The following is a 22818-nucleotide window of genomic DNA, read 5'->3' as shown; positions in this document are numbered from 1 at the left end:
TCTGAGCTCCTTCTTCAAACTCAGAACACCTGGAGCATTTGTTTTTTTACCTTCCCTTCTGAGCAGATTGAGGGGAAGATAAGGGACTAGGACACCCAGGTACCAAGCCACCAGTCTCATTTTAATAGATCAGACTAATTTCAGAAGGTTTGCATGCATTTACATGGTTGACAATGGTAGTCATTCACATTCTCTTGCAGTTTTTCAGTGCACATTGTAATATGTAGCAATTCTGTCTATTTAGCATTAATTGCTAAACCCTTAAACTGGTTCTTTTATTCTCTGAAAGTACTATTCATATAGTTTCCTAGGGGCACTTTTATACCTCCCTGCATTTGTCCATGTTATTTCTTCAGCCTAGATCTTTCACCTTTCATTCATTATTCAAAACCCAGGCAAAACACCTCTTCCTCTGGGCAGCCTTCTCAGACAACTCCCCTCCTTTGTGTCCAGAGGAGGGAGAGAACTCTGTTTGTTTCTTGTGCTAGACTCTGAACTCTTTGGAGGCAGAGGTTATCCACAGGACGCTTGGTGAATGTTTCTCAACCATAGTTAGACTGATGGAAAAGTTAAAACTTCTTTTAGTCCATCAATTTCATCTATGGCATGTAAAACAAAAAATTGGCTTGACTTAATTTTTCTTTTCTTACTGAAGTCTTAGTGTCTACCACCATTTTTCAGGTCATAGATACCACTATAAAAACAGTTAATTTAAGCTTTTGGCACGAAAGAGGGGAAGCATCCTGTGGTATTTCAGAAGTGCAATTGTCTTCTTTGTTCAGGAGAATGAAGTTTCTAGATTAGAAGACATAATGCAGCATTTAAAATCAAAGAGACGGGAAGAACGGTGGAGGAAAGCATCCAAGCGACAGTCTGAGCAAGTAATGGAAGAACTGCGTCATGATATTGATGGTCTTTTGCAAGAGAAGAAGGACTTAGAGCATGAAGTAGAAGAATTACATAGAACCATCCAGAAACATCAACAGCAAAAGTATTATTAGCCATTATATTTTTATAATTCAGATTAATATTAGTTCATTAAGATAACCTAAATTAACACTGTCCAATAGAACTTTCTGTGATCTTGGAAATGTTGTAGATTTCTACTGTCCAAAACAGTAACCACTAGTCAGCCACATGTGGCTAACGGAACTGAGAAACAGAATTTAATTTAATTTTAATTAACTTAATAGCTGTGTGGTGAGTACATATTGGACAATGCAGGTCTAAGTTCTCTTGGCTGATAATCCAAATCAGCTCTTCTTGTAGTTCCTCTTGGAGAGTGGTGCAACCATTCCCCCTCTCCAGTTACCCTAGCTGAAACCCGGCAGGGGTTCTCAACCCCTCCCTTTCCCTCACTCCCCCAGCATGCAGTTGGTCTCCAAGTCCTGCTGATTCTGTATTCAAAGAGTCTCAGACTGGTCCCTTTCTCTCATCTCTGCTGCTCTGGCCTTTAATCATCTCATCCTAGGCCATTTTGATAGCTTCTACACTGGCCTTCCATATCTTGTCTTTTTATCTCCACTCTTCTTGACACACTGCAGATCTGACTATGCCACTCTGTCACGTGACTCTCAGTCCCTTTAGAATATACACCACCCTCCATGATCTGAATCTTGCTTGTCTTGTTTATTCTTCTCTCCCACACACAGTATTTGGTCTGGCCCACTTACTTTCCTGTAGTGTTCCCCAAGCACCATGTTTTCTCCTTCCTTCTGCATGTGCTGTCCTTTGCCTGAAATGTCTTCTCTGACTCTGTCTTTTAAAACAAAGGTTAGGAATCTCCACTTACACAAGCCTTTCTGTTCTTAGGCACCCACAATTTCAAGGTAGCACTGTTCATAAAATGTTGTGAGGGGCCTAGGAGCTCCTTGAGGGCAGTAGCTGGACCTGCATCTCCATGTCCCAGCATCTGCCGTGGTCAGTTAATAAATGCAGCATCTGTTGATTGGGTCAATTATTTGCAAGCCCATCTTCTGCAGTAGCCCATGAATTATGACAGTTCTCCATTTTTTGCCATTTAATCCAGACTGGCCCAGGCCTCAGGGTGGGAGGGAGGCCTGTGGAGAACACAGAGGTAAGTGAGACATAGTTGCTACCATCTAGGAGCAGACCCGTGACTGACTAGTAGACTTGGCAGGGGAAAGCAAGGGTTACACCCAGAAGAAGATTGGAACTAGATGTTTGAGGGTTGGGGGGATGGATATATCTATTTTTGTGGGTATGTATATTGGGGGGGAGGTTTTATAGTATGAGGTTTTTTGAGGGGGATGATAGGGAGCAGTAGGATAATCACTTCTTTCCCTAGTTATAAAAGTGTAATAAATGATCAAGGAAATTTGTATAACAGAAAAATGTTCAGGGAAGAAAGTAAAAATTATCTGTATGCTTTCATTTAGAGAGAAATAATCTGTTAACATGTTATATTTATTTTCATATTTTTCTGCCATGCATTCATGGATAGAACCCTTTTCAAATAATTTTGACATGTTAGCTTTGAGTTACTGAATCATGTGTCATACTCTTTGGTTTGTGAAATGTTGTCACCATAGTTTTACTCTAGCAAAACAGAATAAATCACAAAGTCAGGTAGTCTTCAGAGCAGCCTGTGAACTGGGCCTTGAAGAATAATTTTGAGGGAATGGATGATTATTGTGATAGTGGTTTGTTTTATTTTTATGCCTCAGAAGAATAGAGGTATCAACATTGTTTTGCCCAAGTGCTGACAACATGATAATCTTTGTTATATTTAAAAGGACAAACAAGTCCATCATGCATTTTACATATTATGCATTTATTGCCAGTAATACTACCATATTTAATAAAAAGGTAAACATAGACCACGAACATAATTAGATGTAACTGCCTCTCTTATCCCTTCTCGTATAAAATTTGAAAATAATTGTACTTATTTTAAGTAGTTAGACTACAATTGTCTACATTTTAAAATCTCTTAATGTGTATATATATATATGATTTTTTTTTTAGGGACTTCCTTGATGGAAATGTTGAGAGTCTTATGACTGAACTAGAAATAGAAAAATCACTCAAACACCATGAAGATATCATAGATGAGATTGAGTGCATTGAGAAGACCCTTCTGAAACGCCGCTCAGAGCTCAGGGAAGCTGACCGACTCCTGGCAGAGGCTGAGAATGAACTTTCATGCACAAAAGAGAAAGTATGTACTATTGTGGTTTTGGGTGTGAGCTCAGTTTGAGTGAGACGGATTACTGTCATCTGCATGAAGGATTAGAAAGAGAATATGTGATAAAGACCATAGTGGTCCAAGTCAGACAGCCAGGTTCCAGTCTGGACTGCTATTTAAAGAGCTGTGAGAATTTGGGCAAGTCACTTAAGTCTCCAAGCTTTGCTTTCCTCATCTATAAATTCAGGCTAAGAATGTGAAGGCTGTTCAGTATGAATGAGATGAAATCCCATATTTAAAACTCTTGAAGTTGTTTAATTCCCAACACACCCCACTTCCTTATCCTGTATATGTGTTTTTTTTTATTATTTGGGCCCTGATATCTGTGTTTTTTAAATATGTCAAGCTTATATTCTTATTAAGCTACAACTGACCTCACAGGTCTCACATTTTTCTCCAAGTTGATAATGATGTAAAATATTTTTTGGTCTGAAATAGTAATCTTTTTTTTTTTCCCCGGCTGGTACAGGGTGAGTTAATATTATTTAGACTATAACACAGAAGGAAGTTGGGGAGAAAAAGGAGCTACTTTTTATTGAGACCCTACTATGGCTGCACATTGACTGTGTTATAACACCATGCCCTAACCAACTGAGCTAACTGGCCAACCCTGACCGTTTTATAAATACTACTTCATTTAACCTTCCTAACAACAGTCCTGTAAGATGGTGTTAGCTCAGTTTTCAGATGTAGCTCAGAGAGGCTTGTAACTGACCCAGAGTCACACAGCTAAAGTTTTGCCTCCCCAAGAGCTTTTTCAGTTAGGTGAGAATTCCAGGATGAAAAAAGTCTCTTAGGCATGAACACCTCAGGAACTCCTTTTTTTATATTGTTATTTCAACATGGATCTATTTAAGTTAATGGAAACCAATTACCCAGGAACTAAAATGAATGAGTTTTGAATTATTCAAGAAATTCTGTAATAGCTTTAATAAGAATGGAAAAAGTCCTCATCTCTTTTCAGATGAGCAGTTCCTTCTGTTTAATGTGTTAGATTACTGTGAGAAAAAATAGGTGTGAGTAGAACTAGAGAAAAAATTGTCACTGGTATATTACAGAAAATTGATAACACTGATTAGTAGGCAGAGGTAGTAAGTGGACCAAAGCTGATAAGCCCTTTCTCCTTCATCCTCCCAAAACGACTCAGGAAGGCAGCTTGATGTAAGGACAAGGAGAGAGAGGGAGTAGCTATGTTTTATAAGGAATGTGCCAGACATGTTAAAACCTGACATAGGGGACAAAAACTACTTAGAAACATGGCCTTCTGGAATGCATAGTGAGTTTTGTCCAATGCTTTCCTGATGAAACTGAGAGAAACTATCTATAATGGAAAGAAGTATGGTTAAATATGTAGCTCTTTGGGAGCTTGCCAACCCTTTTGCATCCACGTTGGATATTTAGTAGTCAAATTTAACATACAGACTTTATAACATACAGATTTTATAACATATCTGACTTTAGTATAATAGCAAAACTTCAGTTTTTTGGCTGAAGTTACTGCTCAACTAAATGCAAACCAAACTCTATTTTTTGATCTTCTTTGACATTGTTTTAAGCCTCTTTTTTTAGGCAGAAAAAGAAACAAAGTTAAAAAATAAATAAATAAATAAAGTGTTTTTGCCAAATCTTGTATAAAAAGATCTTTAAATATTTTAAAAGTACTTAATATTTATATTTATCAGCCATAATTAAATTATCAGATTAATGAGTTTTTACTTAACTTGATAATATCTAGAGTACTGCAGTAATCTCTATGAGGAGGGGATCTTGGCAAAATCACTTCATTGCCACTTAATTGGTTAGATAGTTTTAATACAAAAAACAATTATATTACAGATTATTTTGAAATAAAGACTACTTACATAGTTATTCGAAGGAAGTTTCACCACCTTCAAATGACTGTGTTTATTTTTGCATAGCCTTTCTATCTTTGTTGATATATAGTTTTACATAGCTGCTCTACAGTGCTTATCCATTTTAACTTTTTTTCAGCCAACATAATATCATTAACATTCTTCCATGTTGCTACATTGTCATCTTACCATTTTAAAGGCTACACAGTATTCCATGTGTTAATGCATTCTGACAAATTAATTAATTAATAATTAATCTATTATTTGTCAAGATTTATATTATTTAAATATACAATGAGCATTTTTATGTAGTCATTCTTTGCTTCTGAATTATTTTCTGAGAATTGGACAAAGTAAATGGACATTTTATGTCTTTCTTTATTGTCTTCTTATTTTCCAAAAGAGTTGCACCAATTTCACTGCCAATAGCTGTTAGTGAGTATTGTAACTGAGTTGCTTTTAATGACAATTTCTCTTCTAGACAAAAAATGCTGTTGAAAAGTTCACTGATGCCAAGAGAAATTTATTGCAAACTGAGTCAGATGCTGAGGAGTTAGAAAGGAGAGCTCAGGAAACTGCTATTAACCTTGTCAAAGCTGATCAGCAGCTAAGGTATGTGGAATCCCTAAGCCATTGATATATACAGTGAGATGGATGAGAAGTTTGGTTCTAAGAGGATCATAATTGGTTTATGATAAATAATGCATGTTAAGTCTAAGAGGCTTGGGGGCAATAAAGCGATGTGTTTTAGATTGCTCCAGGCTGATGCAGAGGATTTGGAGCAGCACAAACTCAAGCAAGAAGAAATCTTGAAAGAAATAAACAAAGCTGTAGCAGCAAAAGACTTAGACTTCCAGTGTTTAGACAAGAAAAAGGAGAAACTGACGGAAGAGTAAGTAAGGCTACTGTTGGGCTGTGAGGGGCTTGTGCTGGAAAACAGCTCTGGGGTTCAGTCTCCTTAGGATCTTCTCTAGTACTGCTGGTGCTTTGTAGGCTTCAGAAACTGCAGAAAGACATCGAGACAGCAGAATGCAATGAAGATCACCACCTGCAGGTCCTTAAAGAATCTGAGACCCTCCTTCATGCCAAGAGAACTGAGCTGGAGAAGCTGAAAAGCCAGGTATCACAATAGATGCCTTCAAAAAAAAAAAAAAAAATTATATTGCTTTAAAACCTACATATGTTTTATGATTATAAAAGTAATACATGTTTTATTGTAGTAAAGATTAGAGAATACAAAATAAAGTATAAAGAATACGTGAGGCTCGGGCCGAGCCCGTGGCGCACTAGGGAGAGTGCGGCGCTAGGAGCGCGGTGATGCTCCCGCCGCGGGCACGGATCCTATATAGGAATGGCCGATGCACTCACTGGCTGAGTGCCGGTCACGATAAAAAGACAAAAAAAAAAAAAAAAGAATACCTGAGGTTATATCATAGTGGTTAAGTATAGAGTCCAATTTGAATTTGAATTCCAACTCAATATATTTATTGAGTAAAAGAAGTGTCTCAAAACATGGTATCCTCTATGTTTTGAGATCATTTATGTTAAATGTGTTTTTGAACACTTGTATTAGTATTTTTAGTTAATACCAAAGTACAAAGTGGTCATCTGATAAAGAGGGAACTATGAGTATTTTCTGTTTTCTTTCTTTTGCATGTCTACATTGTCTGCTTTTTCTATAAACACATATCCTTTTTCCCTTAAAATTTTAAGTAATTTTTAAATTTAAAAAGTGAATTAAATTTTGAAATCCCTACCTAACTTCCATTGTCAAGGTTGTTGTCGAGTAAGGTATAGATATGAAAATTCCTTGAAATCATAACCTGAGTGATAATCACTATTATTCTATTATTGTTGCTATGATTTTAGTAATTTTTAAGTATGTGAAATCAAGGTTTTTATTAGGCATTTTATGCTTGTACCCCCAGCCTGGCCTTCCTGATTCTTGGGGCTAGGATATTAGTTCCTGATTTTCCTTCAGAACATTTGGCTGAACTAAATAATCCCCAGGTTAGCAGTAAAGGCTGCATAGGATTTATCAAACTTTGCATTCTTCCTTTTTCTTTAATATAGGTGACAAGTCAGCAGCAGGAGATGACTGTCTTGGACAAGCAGTTAGGGCATAAAAAAGAAGAGCTGCATCTACTTCAGGAAAGCATGGTCCAGGCAAAAGCTGACCTCCAGGAAGCTCTGAGACTGGGAGAAACTGAAGTAGCTGAGAAATGTAATCACATTAGGGTATGTTTTTCACCAGGCTTTCATAAGTCTTAGGACAATGCTATAGATTTATTTTGAGGTATTTTCATCAGTTCTCCCCCAAAGAAAATATAAACTCCTGAAATCTTACCTCCTCTATAACATCAATTTGGTGTTGTATTATGTATCCATGCTGTGGCTATCATGTTTAGCTCCCCCCATATTGTTTTCTGGATATGCCCAAAATTCTCACACCTCTGTGCTGTTCTCGTACCATTTCTTCTCCGAGAATTCCCTTTTTTCTCTGTCACTAGCCAGATCCCACCCTTTTCTCATGCCCAGCTTCATTCTCTGCCTTCTCCATGAGGTACTAAGCCCCTCCAGGGCAGGAACCAAGTCTGAATCACTTTTTTTTGTCTATGACACATTGCCTCGCACATAGTAAATGTTACATACACATTTAAATGAAGATGTTACTTTCTTCTATTATACAGAAATATGTTAGTGCAAAATATAGTGCTGTTTTTGACACGAGACAAAAATGAGCTTGTTTTTAAATTATAATGTCTATGGAATAAGACAGTAGCAGAACTGATTTTAAGTAATTTCCATTCATAATTTCAGAGGGGGTGACTTTTTTTTTTTAAACACAGGAAGTAAAAGCTCTTCTGGAAGAACTGAGTTTTCAGAAAGGAGAACTGAATGTCCAGATTAGTGAAAAAAAAACTCAACTTGCACTTATAAAGCAGGAAATTGAAAAAGAGGAAGAAAATCTTCAGTTAGTTTTAGGGCAGATGGCTAAACATAAAACTGGTAAGTTTAAAGAAAAATGAACATATAAAGTTTAAGGTTGGAAGTGTCTGTATTCCAGGTCACAGAAAAAGTACAAATGATGAAATAAACTTCTTTTAAAGTTTAACCTTACTACTAATAAGCAAAGAAAATCAGATTTTAAAAGGAATATATTATTTTCTGCCATTTGAGTTGATAAGGTTTATTGAAAAACAAAATAATCATATTTATTGCTGACCAGAGTGTGCTAAAAGAAGAGCACATACAGACTGTCAATTGAAGTACAGTTTCCAAGTGTTTCAGATCACACTTATTTGAATTCACACCGATTGAACCAGTGAGGCCATTTCTGCTGATACAGAGAGGGCAAGCATTTATGTGTATCACAGCAATATTTATAATGACAAAATCTGGAAACAAATGACCAATTTTAAAGCTATATTTTTTAACATTTAATAACATGCAAAAATGCTCATGAGAACAATGAAAAAATAGGTAAAAATTGAATATGAAGCATAATCTCAATTTTAAAATTGTGTGAGTGTTTACGTGTGCTTCTGGAAGGAAATACATCAGAATGCTATTGTGATCATTGATCATGATCATCAAAATGCTACTGTGATCATCTTTGTTTGGTGGGATAGTTATGTATTTTCATTTTTTTCTCTTATGTTTTTTATTTGGTATTTTCCAAATTTTCTACAGTGAGCAAATACTTTTATAAGAGAAAGAGTTAATATTTAAATATCTATTTCAAAGGACAAAAAATTATTATATAAATCTGTCTGTAAAGCTTTTCCTATTTATTTTGGTTAATTTTTATTCATATAAAAATGCTCTTAGTTCATTCTTTTATGTGGAGGTAAATGCTTTTTGAATTAGATCTTTTAAATGTTTTTGTTAAAATGTTTTTAACAAAGTGAATTATATTTAATAATACTTTTAGAGAGGTTTTTTCTGTAAAAATTTAATTAGTGCCATTAATTCAGCTCAACAGAAATTTTTGACTATCTATCTTGTATTAGTCAATAGCATTGTTTTCTGTTTCATTTTGTAAATGTTTCCAAGTTCACTTAATAGCATGGAACACATTTTGTTTCTGTCTGTTAGAACTAAAGAATATTCTGGACATGTTGCAACTAGAAAACAACGAGCTACAAGGTTTGAAGCTACAACATGATCAAAAGGTGTCTGAGTTAGAGAAGACTCAGGTTGAAGTGCTAGAGGTAACAAAAAAAGCAAGCCATTGTACCCTTAGTAAAATATAGTCTTTCTCTTTTAGGATTTTTGAGTCCTCTTTTATCTGATTTAGGAGAAACTGGAGTTAGAGAATTTGCAGCAGACATCCCAGCAACAGAGAGGGGAAATAGAGTGGCAGAAGCAACTCCTCGAGAGGGACAAATGGGAAATAGAGCGAATGACTGCTGAGACACAGACATTACAATCATGTGTTGAGTGTTTGAACAAAGAAAAGGAAGATCTCCAAGAGAAACGTGACAATTGGGAAAAGAAGTTGGCACAAACCCAAAGGTGAGAGCAAAAACAAGCTTGTAGGAGCACTTCTTCAAGTCCAAAGTCCAAAGCTTTTAAACATACTATAAAAACATTGGAAAGTAGAGAAAAGAAAAAACGCTACAAACGCAGTACCGTAATGCAATCCACAGATAGCATTTTTTAGTGAATTTCCTTCTACCTTTTTTTTTTTTTGGACAGCTGGCTTTTAAGGGATCCAAACCCTTGACCTTGAGCTCCCAGCTAGCCCTTCCTCGTAGCTTTTTTTCCCACACCAAAAGATTTTTTTAAGTAATCTGTTGTGGTTTTTAAGTAAAATAATACATGCTGGAAATAAATGGAGAGATATACCTCATTCATGGATAGGAAAACAATATTGTTAAGATTTTAGTTCTCCTCAAATTGATCTATAGGCTCAAAACAATTATATTCAAAATTCCAATTTTTGGGGTAGAAATTGACAAGCTGGTTCTAAAATTTGTATGGAAATGCACAGTTGCTAAGAATAGATTTATGTAACTTTTTAGATATGACACCAAAACAACTTTGAAAATTAAGAACAAAAGTTTGGGCTTCTGGTCGGTTAGCTCACTCAGTAGGGTACGGTGCTGATAACACCAAGGTCAAGAGTTTGGATCCCTATATGGTCCACCTGACCCCCCAAAAAAGTTTAGGGCTAACAGATACTATCTCATTTCAAGACTTATAGTATAAAGCCCTGGAGTTGGTATAACGATAGACAAATAGATCAATGGAACAGAATTAGAAGGTCTAGAAATAAACTCAAACATATGTGATGTGAACAGCTAATTCTGACAAAGATACAAAGGCATCTTTATCAGTAGAGAAAAGATGTTTTTTCAAAAAATGTTGCTGAAACAAGTGGCTATCCAAAACCAAAAAAAATGAACCTTGATCCATACTTCACACTGTATACAAAAACTAACTTAAGTAGACGAAAACATAAATGTAAAATGCAAATTATAAAACTTCTAGAAGAAAACATAAGAGAAAACCTTTTGACCTTGGGTTAGGCAAAAATTTCTAAGGTATGACACCAAAAGCATGATCCATAAATGAATAAATTGATAAAATTGGACTTTATCAAAATTTTAAAAGTCTGCTACTCAAAAGGCATTGTTAAAGTAATGAGAAGACATGTCACAGGTTGGGAGAAAAATGTTTGTAACCATGTATATGCTCAAGGTCTTTTATCCAGAATATATATGTATATATACATAAAGAAACCTCAAAACTCAATAATAAGAAAACAACCCAATTTTTAAAATGGGCAAATAATTTAAACAGACATTTTGCCATAGGAGATAATATGGATGGCAGATAAGCACATGAAAAGATGCTCAGCATCATTAATCATTAGAGAAATGCTAATTAAAACCACAGTGGGATATCACTACATACCTGTTGAAATGACCGTACCAAATGTTAATGAGGAACTTTCATATATGATTGATAAGAATGTAAAAATGTACAACCACTTTAGAAAACGGGTTGGCAATTACTTAAAAATCAAATATCCATCTACTAGAAGATCCAGCCATTCTGTATTTACACTAGAGAAATGAAAGCATATTTCCACACAGAGTGTATAATAATGTTCATAACAGCTTTATTTGTAATAGCTGAAAACTAAAAATGACCCAAATGTCCATCATCTGGTAAATGGATAAACAAATTGTTGTATATTCATACTGTGGAGTACTACTCAGCAATAAAAAGAGAATGAAGTATTGATACACACAGCAACATGGATGAATCTCAAAGGAATTGTACTGAGTGAAAGAAGCCAAACAAAAACAAGTGCACACCATATGACTCCCTTTATGTATAAGAAAGCATGCTCGTGCATGCCTGTTATGTGCACAAATCCTGTTGTACATCTACAATCATGTTTCCTGCTTTTTCACTTATCATAGGTTAGCAATCCATTTTTGTCAGTCAGATTTTTGGAATTCTGAATGTTATTCATGTTTATAACCATGGTTTTTATAAAACTTAGTGAGTCACTTTTTGAAAAAAAACTTCTCTTTAGAAAGCTGATAATAAGATTTCTTTTGAAAATGCATTAAAATGTCCAAAATTTTGTTAAGATTTATGATCATTCAGACTTTCCATAACTGTACATTGTAAAAGGGTAACACTATTCCTCTGTCATCTTGTGTGTGTGCTTGACTATGTTATATTTGACAGTCTGATTTATTTTCTGTGAGGTAGGGTTTTAGCAGCTACAGAAGAAAATAGCAAAATGGAACAATCAAATTTAGAAAAGTTGGAATTGAATGTCAGAAAACTGCAGCAGGAACTAGACCAACTAAACAGAGACAAGCTCTCACTACATGATGACATTTCTGCAATGCAGCAGCAGCTACAAGGTATGATGCAGCAGAACAGTAAAGATGTGATTTTTTTTCTTTTCTGTTAGAGTCTTCGTTTAATTGTTTGATTTTTCTTATTGCAGAAGTAATTCAGGCTAATGGGCGTGGGTCTCTTTCTAAAATTAGATTGTGGTAATGGTTGCACAATTTTGTGAATATACGAAAAGCCTTTGAATTGTATACTTTAAATAGGACACACATGATATATGAATTTTATCTCAATAAAGCTGTTTAAAAAATTCATGCTTTTTAAAGAACAATTAAAAAATATAGCAAAAAGATGAAATAAAGCCTGGCTGGTTAGCTTAGCTGTTTAGAGCACAGCCTTATGACACCAAGGTCATGGGTTTGGATCCCCATACAGGCCAGCTTCAAAGAAAACAACAACAACAACAAAACGAAATAAAAATTACTGTTGACCTTACACCTCAGAGATAATTTCTGTGAATAGTTTTGTGAATATCCTTCTAGATTTTTCCTGGGGTGTGTTTGTGTGTGCATGCATGTAGTTTTAAAAACAAAAATAAAGATGCAAAAAAATGAAGATATTTTTTATTACCAAATCTTTAGAAATATTCATGATGATTTATTTAGGAGAGATTGCTAAGTAATTCTAGCTAAGAAATGTATTTGTTGAGCATTAACTATGTCCTAAGCATGATGCATGAGATAGAAACTGTTATTTTACCCATTTACAGATAAGGAAACTGAAGCTTAATTTTCTTGGGACTTGCTTAAGTGAAAAGTGACTTGCTCAAGGCCACATAGCTAGAAATTGACAAAGCCAGTATAGATATAAATTTACTCCCAAATTGCCTTCCTTAAAAACCATACTAAATTTACATTTCTACCAGCAATGTAGAAGGTACCTGTTTTTAAGCCATGCACCTCACCAACATTAAATATTACCTGTAAATTTTACTGTGATGTTTTGAACATGAAAGTCTTTAGAAACCTGGGCTTCAATCTCAAATCTGGGTTGTGCATGTAACTCTGTCTTTTGGCCTTTAATAAGATTATGTGGCATAGTCATACATGTAACAGAGATAAGTTTAAATTGACTTCTACTCTGCTTTTTTGGGGGGGCTGATGGGAATCTGTAAAATACATATGTATGCATTTTTTATTTTATGAAAATGTTATTTCCGTAGAAAAACAGGAAGCAGTAAACTCACTACAGGAGGAACTAGCTAATGTTCAAGACCATTTGAACCTAGCAAAACAGGTAAGGTTAACAAATGTAATCTTCTAGTAGTATCCTGAAGGCATGCAGCCAATTGGTTGAAATAACAAAAAAAATCAAGTAGGCTGTTCCTTTTCATACTAGCAGGTCCCACAGGGCCATTGACATAACAGTCATAACATAAATAAAAATTTTGGTGCAGAGCAGTGGTTTTCTAATTTAGCCCTAGAACTCTTGATTCAAACAAAGATTTCCTCAAGGCTAATAAGTAGGGTGGTTGCTAGAGCAGAGCTCAACAGCAGTCCCTCAGCTGCCCCCCTAGGGGCTTCAGGACCATCTTTTTATCTATGGACCATCTTTTATCCATGGCACAGATGAGGGCTCCAAAGGCTGGGCTTGGATCTGATTACTCATTGAGCCGCAGAGTGACTGCCAGATATGGGCCTGTCTGTCAGATTTTGAATATAGCAGTTTTGTCACTTCTTAAAGGTACTACTTCAGTGTCCTGTGAGAATAATGCTATAGTCTGAATTTCAAAGAACCTCAAACAAGTTCTGGGCCTCAGTTTCCACTATGTAAATTAGGAATTCGATTAGGCATCTAAATTCTCTTCCTTTTACATTTAGGATTCTGTGTTTCTAAGACATATAAAATTTAAAATCAAAGTCGTCTATCTTTAAAAAATCTTACCCAGGTTCTTATGATTATTTTCTGTTAGAAATATAGTTAACTTTTTCAAAAAAATGTTTAATTTGGGTTTCTTAAACTACTAATTATTTTCTGCGTTTTTGAACCTATATAAATATTTCAGATAATAACAAATCAAAAATTTTTATTTGTTATGATTGTGTTATGTCAGTGGCCCTGTGGGACCTGCTTGTATGAAAACGAACCAGCCTACTTGATTTTTTTGTTATTTAGGTTGACTTTAGGTTCATTTTCAACAAGAATTAAGCCTTATATACCATTTTTCTTAATCTTCTAAAGAACCCTGTGAGGTGGGTGTTGTTTATTCCAGCTCACTGACAAGGGAGCTAGATAAAGCTCGGAGGAACTGAGTCTCTTGCTGAGGTTTTGAAATCTTTTGTCTTCTTATTTTTTATGTACTAAAAAGAGGAGAGCCAATAATTAGACTGATTTCCGGGTATCTTTCTATAAGTTTGTTGAGATAATAAAGGATATGGAACTTTTATGCTTCTCAGTTTGTCAGCCTTAGTAGATACTAGATTGGCACTGGCCACCTTTAGTAAAGATGGCTTTGTTAGTAGTCTCAATTTGTTCTTTCATATAAAGGACCTGCTTCACACCACCAAGCGTCAGGATGTACTGCTTAGTGAGCAGACCCGGCTCCAGAAGGACATCAGTGAATGGATAAAGAGGTTTGAAAACTGTCAGAAAGAAGGGGAGACAAAACAACAACAACTTCAAGTGCTTCAGACTGAGATCGAAGAAAGCAAGGTCAAACTAGCCCAACAAGAAATGGTAGTATACATATATGATTTTATATAAAGGAAGCATTTGCTACTTGTACGAGCTTTCCCCACTCCAGCAGAAAGCTGCTGGGACTTATCCCCCAAGGGGCTATGTGTTGTTTAACTGCCCTGTGTAACCAGGGTGGCTTTTACACCATCTCTGTGACTCTTGGGATTAATTTTTATGGACCATTAAAATCATAGAATGTTAGTCCTGTAAAGAATCTTAATGGCCACATGCCATTTGCTGCTTCAGTCCTCTCGTCACCTGCTGGCCAGATCGTTTCCCAGTCCCTGCTTGACCACCATTGTAAAGGAACTCACTTTGTTCTCCCATGAGCTGTTTTCTACTTCCTGTTAAACTGGAATCTGTCTAGTGTCCATGAAGTTTTCCTCATTTGGGACACTGAGTATTTGTTTTTTTAAAACTAACTAAGGTTATTTTCTATTAAGATGTCTCAGAGATTCCAGAGAGAGAGAGAAAGTGAAGAAAAAAAATTAGAAGCCAGCAAAGTGAAACTGAAGGAGCAGCAGCAACAGCTGGAAAAGGAATTAACAGACCAGAAAAGCAAACTGGACCAGGTGCTCAAAAAGCTGTTGGTGGCTGAAGAGCGTGTCAGGACTCTGCAGGAAGAAGAGAGGTGGGGTGAAACCCTGGAGAAGACACTATCCCAAACCAGTATGTATTCTGGAACATTGCACTGGGGATGAGAGATGGGGGGCAGGGGTTAGCTCTGATGGTTGTCTTGTAAATTGTATAAAGGAGACCCAGGCCCCAGACAGAGAGAGCCCAGGAAAGAGGCAAGGGAAGCAAAGCAGGCAGTATGATAGCCCTGTGAGAGGTGAGAAAACATGCTCAAAGAGACAGAAGAAACTTGTATCTTTACATAGAAGAGATTTGATCCTGAGACTAACTAGCAAGTCTTTTTCCTTCACCAAATTGCCTCTTTTGAGAGCTATATCAAGAAACTAGAACATTCAGGTAAAGAAGGGCCAATAGAAACTCTAAAGTACATTATTTATGAGCTTTGGGAATAATGATCCATTTCATCTCAACTAGTCAAAAAAACAATATTAGCAATTCCACTTCTGTCCAGATTTGACATAATGAATGAATCCCAGTTTCCTTTTGGGTCAGTTTGCTCTCTTTTGAAACATATATAAATGAAGTTGACATGGGAATCCAGAGTAAATGATTATTCTCACATCAATAAATGGTTTTTCTCTTTCTTAGACTGCAGAGTTTAATAATGCTCAGAAAATGTTGTGGATTTGGGGATCTGAAAGGGTTATTACAACTTTTTCACTGGTAATGCTTGATATACCCAGACCTAATATTTCATTATGAAAACGAAACTAAACAAATATGCTGAGTTCTGACCATGCTAGAGGTATTGAAAAGCAAAATCTGGGCAAGCTAATGAGAAAAAACTTTTTTTCTTTTTCTTTGTTTGGAGGGGGTGGCAGGGGGTGGCTGGCCAGTATGGGGATCCAAACCCTTGACCTTAGAGTTACAGCACCGTGTTCTAACCAACTGAAGCTAACTGGCCAGCCCCCAGAAAAAAAGTTTTTATTTTTTATTTTTTAAAAGATGACCAGTAAGAGGATCTTAACCCTTGACTTGGTGTTGTCAGCACCATGCTCACCCATTGAGCTAACTGGCCATCCCTATATGGGATCCGAACCCATGGCCTTGGTGTTACCAGCACTACACTCTCCTGAGTGAGCCACGGGCCAGTCCCTGAAAAAAATTTTTAAATGTCACTTTTATTTATAAGCATTATTTGATGAGTACTCACTGTGTACCAGGTGTTTGCATGTAGTGAGATTCCAGTTGAACACCAGGAAATAAGTTCCTTGTCTACAGAAAGGGGCTCATGTGAGTGTACGAACCAGCTCCAAATCCTGTGCTATGTCCAGTGTACCACCTCCTATGGTGGAAGAAGTACTGGTGTGCCTCCCTTTATTAAAATCAAGGTTTATAAAAAACATTTCAGCAGTCTGTTCCATGTTCCCTGCACCTCAGGGTTGGTGCTGTGTTTTCTCTCATTGGTCTCAAAGACTTGAAAGGGAAGATTGTAGCTGTCTGTCACTTTGGGATCAGTTCCTCCAGGAACCACTTATTTCAGGAGACACCCTATCTGGGCCTTTGGCATAGGTCAGGGTAGGCTTGCAAGACTTGATAACAGAGGAAAACACCTGAGTGGGTAGCATGTCACCATTAGGCAGTCTGCTCACGAGGAAAGGAAAGCTCTGCCCACAGCCAGCCCAGGGCCTCTGGCTAAACCTACTAAAAATGCTTATTTCAGAACGGCAGCTTTCAGAGCGGGAACAGCAATTAATTGAAAAGTCAAGTGAGCTGCTGACTCTCCAGAAAGAGACAGACTCTATCAGGGCAGACTTCAGCCTGCTGCGGAACCAGTTCTTGACAGAAAGAAAGAAGGCCGAGAAGCAGGTAGCCAGCCTGAAGGAAGCGCTTAAAATCCAGCGGAGCCAGCTAGAGAAAAACCTTCTTGTGAGTACCTGCTGCCCTGGCAATTTATGAGGAAATGATACATTTAAATTTTTAAACTGCAACACCGCTGCAATGTAGAGAAAATAAATTACTCATCAACCCAGCCCCTAATCCAGCTGTTGTTATTGGTGTTTTTATGCATCATTTGCTCTTGATTTGTTCTGATGGTAAGTTTTGCCTGAGACTGGGCTGCAGCCCCAGAGGAGCTCTATCTGCCTGGCTGGGGAGACCGTCCTGTGAACAGACAGTGTCAGCTCAAAGTAGCACTTCTGCTAGCAAGCCTCTGCTCACACCTCCACTGGCAGGTGATAATCAGAGGAGGGTTAGAGAAGGCTTCTGCAGCCATTTTTATGTAGCTGCAGTCAGGTGCTTACAAATTTTTCTCATCCTGCCCTTTTCAGTCAACATTAGCTTTAATCATTATTCTAAAAAAAGGAAGCTCAGTCTACCATGCTTTTATCTCTGAAATAAATGTGGGTGGTGACAGATACTTCAGAACCATTTATGGTGGGGGGAGATAGGTCAGCAGCAATGGGACTGTCACAGGAATGTATTCTTCCATCACCCACTGGAGGATTAATGGAGTCCTGTGTGTGAAAGGAACTTTTAAACCATGTGTATTTCCCAAAGGGTGATACACTTACAACTAGTGACAAGCAAGATGATTGCAAAGAAAGAATATAGATACGTAAAATGTAATCTTCCCAGTAACCCTCTGATGGTGAGTATTATTGTTCCCCTTTTATAGATCATTAATGGAGGCTCAGAAAGGGAAAGTAACTTAATATCAAAGGTAATGCTGCAGATCTGGGATTCAGACTTTGGCACATATGTACCAAATAGACTCTGACACGTATGTACTTCCAGCTATACTATACCTGTCCAGAAAAGGCAGAATTACCCCCATTTCACAGCTAGAAAAGCTGAAATGAAGTTACAGAGCTACTGAGTGTATAAGCCAGTAACCCACACCTCCATCTCTTGGACCACAGAGTCATTTTCTTCTTCCTGTGCTAGGAGCAAAAACAGGAGAACAGCTGCATGCAGAAGGAAATGGCATCCATCGAACTGGTCGCCCAGGACAACCATGAGCGGGCCAGGCGCCTGATGCAGGAGCTCACCCAGATGCAGCATGAGTACATGGAGCTCAAGAAACAGGTGTGTGCCAGGAACCCCAGCTGGCCAGCCTGGGCAGAGAGGACTCAGTAAGCACTCTTAATCCCTGCAGGCCTCAAACAGATTGTATTGTTTTTAATATCTCTTTTAAGAGAAATATTTCTTTTTTCTTTTTTCTTTTTGGGTGGCTGGCCGGTAAGGGAATCTGAACCCTTGACGTTGATTTTATCAGCACCACACTGTAACCAAGTGAGCTAGAGAAATATCTCTTTATGGAAATTGTGAAAAGCTCTAACTCCAGAGAGATTAACTTCTGTGGAATAATTCACCTTCAAGGAACACTATGCACATGCTCTTCTAAATGGAGGCTGCTCCAATCAAAATGCTAATAAAACTATTTACTTGGTAGCTTATGATATTTAAGTATTTGAAAAATCATGTTTTTACTGTTCTTAGAAGTTGTTATTTGTATATCTTTAAATACGTGACACATTAAACAGCTCAAGTCCCAAACTTTATGCCATGGTATTTGACTCAGATTCACTCTTTAGATGGCAAACCAAAAAGATTTGGAGAAAAGACAAATGGAAATCAGTGATGCAATGAGGACACTTAAATCTGAGGTGAAAGATGAAATCAGAACCAGCCTGAAGAATCTCAACCAGTTTCTTCCAGAACTGCCAGCTGATCTAGAAGCTATTTTGGAAAGAGACGAAAACCTAGAAGGAGATTTGGAAAGCTTGAAAGAGAACTTTCCTTTCACTGTGAATGAAAGACCTTTTGAAGAAAAACTGAACTTTTCCCAAGTTCACATAATGGTAGGGGCTTATCCTGCTATTCTCTGGGCTTCACAGGATAGTTTGGTTCCCACCTTCCCCAGTTAAACTAAAAAACAGATTTGGGGGTGCTGGGGTAGGAGGAGGGAAAGGCTGATTGGTTCCCAGTTGTAGTACTTGGTGACTCATTGATGTCTTTTCCCTCTGAAAAAGGATGAGCACTGGCGTGGAGAAGCACTGCGAGAGAGACTGCGGCACCGTGAAGATCGACTCAAGGTTGCCTTAAAAAAAAAAAAAAAGATATGAGATCCTTGGCATGTTGGAGAAAGTGGGGGAAATTTCTTACATTCACATGCTGCTCTCTCACATTAACTGTTGCAGTACTCCTAGCAGTTTTATAGATTACATGGTTGAGCTCAAAGAAGCTGGCATCACAAAGTAAATGACATCAGTGTTCAAAACCATGAATTCTGGTGTGAAGTCCAGTGTTCTTTAACCTATGTAATGCTGCTGTACCTCAACTAAAACCGACAGAACCTAAGTATCTGGAACAGGAAATAGAGACATAACAACACAAAAAGGACATCACAGGCCAGTGGCTGGGAGAAAGATTGAGAATACTGGAAAAGTAGGCTTGAGTGTCAGATAAGGAGTTGTTTGGCTCAAAACATGTTATGTTTGAAGGCCCTGGGAGACATCCAGAAAAGGATACCTATCTTTAGGCAGCTGAAAATAGTAGTTCAGGACTCAATGATCAGTGTTGACCTGAAGATTTGGGGGTTAAGAGTATAGGTGGGAGCTGAAGAGTATAGGTGAGAATGAAGTTGAAAAGAGGATAGGATATGTCTTTGGGGAATGGCTGTGGAGACAGTGTGGGCTGAGAGGGAGCTGTGCTGCAGTATTGAGTAAGTAGAGCTGTGACATCCAGTGATGGTCTCCATCCACGTGTGGTTAAATTTTAATTGCTAAAAATTAATTTCTTCAGTTGCCACATTTCAAGTGCTCAATAGCCATATGTGTCTAGTGGTTAGTACATTCACAGCCCGATACAGAACATTCCCATCATTGTAGAAAGTTCTGTTGGATAGTGGTGCTATTGACTTTGAATCATTTCAAGATTACAGCATAGGGGAAAGCTGGAAAGTAGTCTAGTGTTGAGGATTAAATAATGAGGAAACACTGAAGATATCAAGTATAAACTAATCTTTTAAGTCTTGGCAGACAAGGAAGAGAGAGATGAGGCAGTAATTTATTGGGGAAGCAGGGGATGCCAAAATCCTAAAACCCTAAGCACTGTTATAGTAGAAAGAAGGGGCTGAGTAAAAGGCAGAGTGGTCAAAGTTTATGCACTCAGATTTTCCATCTGGCACGTCCTACGATTTTTTTTTTTTTAAGTACAAGAACATTTTCAGCAGCAATTCCTACTTTGTTACATTGGCCTATCAAATGTTTAACATGGGGAACTCGGTAATAGTTCTGGTACATTTCTTCTATGTAAAACCCTAAATGTTATTGTAACACTTTGCAGGCTCAACTTCGACACTGTATGTCCAAGCAAGCAGAAGTATTAATTAAAGGAAAGCGGCAGACAGAGGGCACTTTACACAGTTTGAGGAGGCAAGTTGATGCTTTAGGGGAACTGGTTACAAGCACCTCTGCAGATTCAACATCGTCACCCAGTCTGTCTCAGCGGGACTCTTCCCTTATGGAGGATTCTCAACTTGGACAAAGTCAGGTAAAGAGGAAACTCTTAACAAAAGGTTTAATGTGTTACATAGAAAATACTTGAAAGCTTTAAAGTACATAATCTAGAAGAGATTTAAGGATATAAATGCCACCTCTACTTCTGAAAAGCTCGTCTTACCAAAGACTTTTTTGTGGTACTTGGGAAAATTGGAATCAGCTGGTTGGTAGATAAAGAGGATAAACTGATGGCTTAGGAAATAGGAGATTGGATGACCTGGTAGGAATGTAGTTAATTCTAACTATTAATATCTTCCACTTCTGGATTTCCTCATTTTCTGTTCAGTCAATGTAAAGAGCTCAGACCTGTGGCCAATTTGAGTCCTAGTTTAGTATGTCTGTCTCCCTGTGACTTGGGGAAGGATAGACTGTGCCTACAAGTTATTCCTCAGCACAAAATTTGAATGCAGACCTCAACTCAGAGTCTGTAAAAAACCCTAAGTTTCACAAAGGTTTTCTGTGTGAGACTTAGATAAGGGTAATAATCATTTAGGAGGAACATGAAATATACCCATGGAAATAGTAAATAGTAACACAGTATAAGTATCAGAGACAGGTAATAGGTTCTATTTTTGAGTGCCTGTTTTGTGCATTAACACTTTACACATATTATCTCTTCTACATTCTAGGAGGTAGAAATGATCCCTTTACACAGATAAGGAAACTGAATAAAATGATAAGTGACTTGGTCAAGGATGTAGCAAAGGACAAAACCATAGTAGTATACTGTAATGATTGAACCACAAGGAGCCTTCAAGGACAGTTGCCTCTTTAATAGGCCTAAGGTCAGCAAGTGACTTACCTAGGTCACATGCTAATTAGCAGCAGTCAAAATTTGAATATGAGCACCATAACACCTTCTGTGGTAGGACCCAAGTCAGGTAAAGGCCAAAACCATCAGGGTCTCAGGCAGGGAGGGCTTAAGGAGGAGCATGAGAGGCGCTGGGCACTGAAAAATAGGTGTGCTTTTGGAGGTAGGATAGCGCATAATAGAAGAGTATATAGGGGTTTAAAAGCCATGTTCAATTGTCAGCTTGATGTAGAAGCATAACAGTTCAGGTGCTTTTAAGGCAAGAAAATAACGGCAAGTGTTAGAGTCACAATGGGTAGGGGTGAGATAGATAGAATTGTTTAGAAGTCTGGGGTTGTAATGCAGGCCTATGTGGGATAAAAACTTAAAACTGGGTTAAAGTTAGGGGCTGGCTTCTGAGCCTAACATTTTATCTCCCTTCTTTTCAGAGAACTTGGAAAGATCTACAAGGTCCATCAGAACCAGTAAACAATTACTGACACTGATGCCATTCCCAGCTTCCTGCTCATAGGGTACGTTATAGAGATCTTTTAATTAGCACTTTTAATAGGAAGAGCTCAAATTCTAGCACTTATGAAAAATAACCTTTTTACCTTTATCTCATGATTTTGCACAGTGGTTCATCTTAAAACATTTTTTCAGAAGTACTCAAATATATTTTTAACTATTAGTCATCATGCTATGATTTAGTTGTTAATTTGTTAAGACTGTTTTTATTGCTTCAAGAATTTAATTCATCCTTTCTGTCTTATTGTAGGAAAAGGATGTCTCAGCCAGATAAGGAATAGTCTTACGTAAATATATCTGAGGAATAACCTCCACTACCTCACTAACTTCATAATTGGAATGCCACTTGGTTTATATCAAGATCCAGTGAATTCAGATGCTGAAACTCCCCTGTAGTTTATTTTGCTTGTACCACTAATGCCAAGGTTTTTGTAAATCAGTTGTACATACGGGAATAGTTGTATACAGTTTAAACCACCATCCTAGGTGTCTGAGGGTTTGGTTTTTTTTTTTTTTGTCTTTGCAATGTGTTTCTATAAAACCAATGCTGATTTTAATTGCATACTTGAATCTATAAACTGGCAAATCTAGTTACAAAGAAAAGGAATGTACTTCAGCCCCTCTTCCTTTATATAGTATCAAGAGTTTTATTTTTGGATTCTTTTTAAAATCTATTTTTCATATGAAAATAAAAGATACAGTTGACTTGGGTTTGTCATCTGACTTTACATTTCACCG

At 37.3% G+C, this 22818-nt stretch overlaps 1 protein-coding gene across 2 annotated transcripts in view; it reads left to right on the top strand.

Moving 5' to 3' along the window:
- Nucleotides 1-22695, top strand: part of CNTRL (centriolin) — a 72644-nt gene extending 49949 nt beyond the window's left edge. The window contains exons 24-43 of one of the 2 annotated variants that reach the window (XM_063082124.1): nt 783-991; nt 2989-3181; nt 5543-5673; nt 5813-5953; nt 6055-6181; nt 7135-7299; nt 7911-8070; nt 9160-9275; nt 9362-9579; nt 11797-11954; nt 13109-13182; nt 14434-14622; nt 15066-15291; nt 16922-17127; nt 18145-18285; nt 18795-19061; nt 19233-19295; nt 20548-20754; nt 22002-22085; nt 22331-22695. In XM_063082124.1, the coding sequence (XP_062938194.1) occupies nt 783-991; nt 2989-3181; nt 5543-5673; nt 5813-5953; nt 6055-6181; nt 7135-7299; nt 7911-8070; nt 9160-9275; nt 9362-9579; nt 11797-11954; nt 13109-13182; nt 14434-14622; nt 15066-15291; nt 16922-17127; nt 18145-18285; nt 18795-19061; nt 19233-19295; nt 20548-20754; nt 22002-22052 (3042 nt within the window). In that variant the 3' untranslated portion in view covers nt 22053-22085; nt 22331-22695. Of the gene's footprint in view, nt 1-782; nt 992-2988; nt 3182-5542; nt 5674-5812; nt 5954-6054; nt 6194-7134; nt 7300-7910; nt 8071-9159; nt 9276-9361; nt 9580-11796; nt 11955-13108; nt 13183-14433; nt 14623-15065; nt 15292-16921; nt 17128-18144; nt 18286-18794; nt 19062-19232; nt 19296-20547; nt 20755-22001; nt 22086-22330 lie in introns of those variants that run through there. The other variant, XM_063082125.1, reaches the window with a different exon arrangement.
- The last annotated feature ends 123 nt before the right edge of the window (nt 22696-22818 follow it).

The sequence above is a fragment of the Cynocephalus volans genome, chromosome 17 (assembly GCF_027409185.1).
Source record: "Cynocephalus volans isolate mCynVol1 chromosome 17, mCynVol1.pri, whole genome shotgun sequence".
In the NCBI taxonomy this organism is placed as follows: domain Eukaryota; kingdom Metazoa; phylum Chordata; class Mammalia; order Dermoptera; family Cynocephalidae; genus Cynocephalus; species Cynocephalus volans.
Note: the sequence above shows the minus strand (reverse complement) of the source record. Positions and strands in the feature narration are given on the sequence as shown.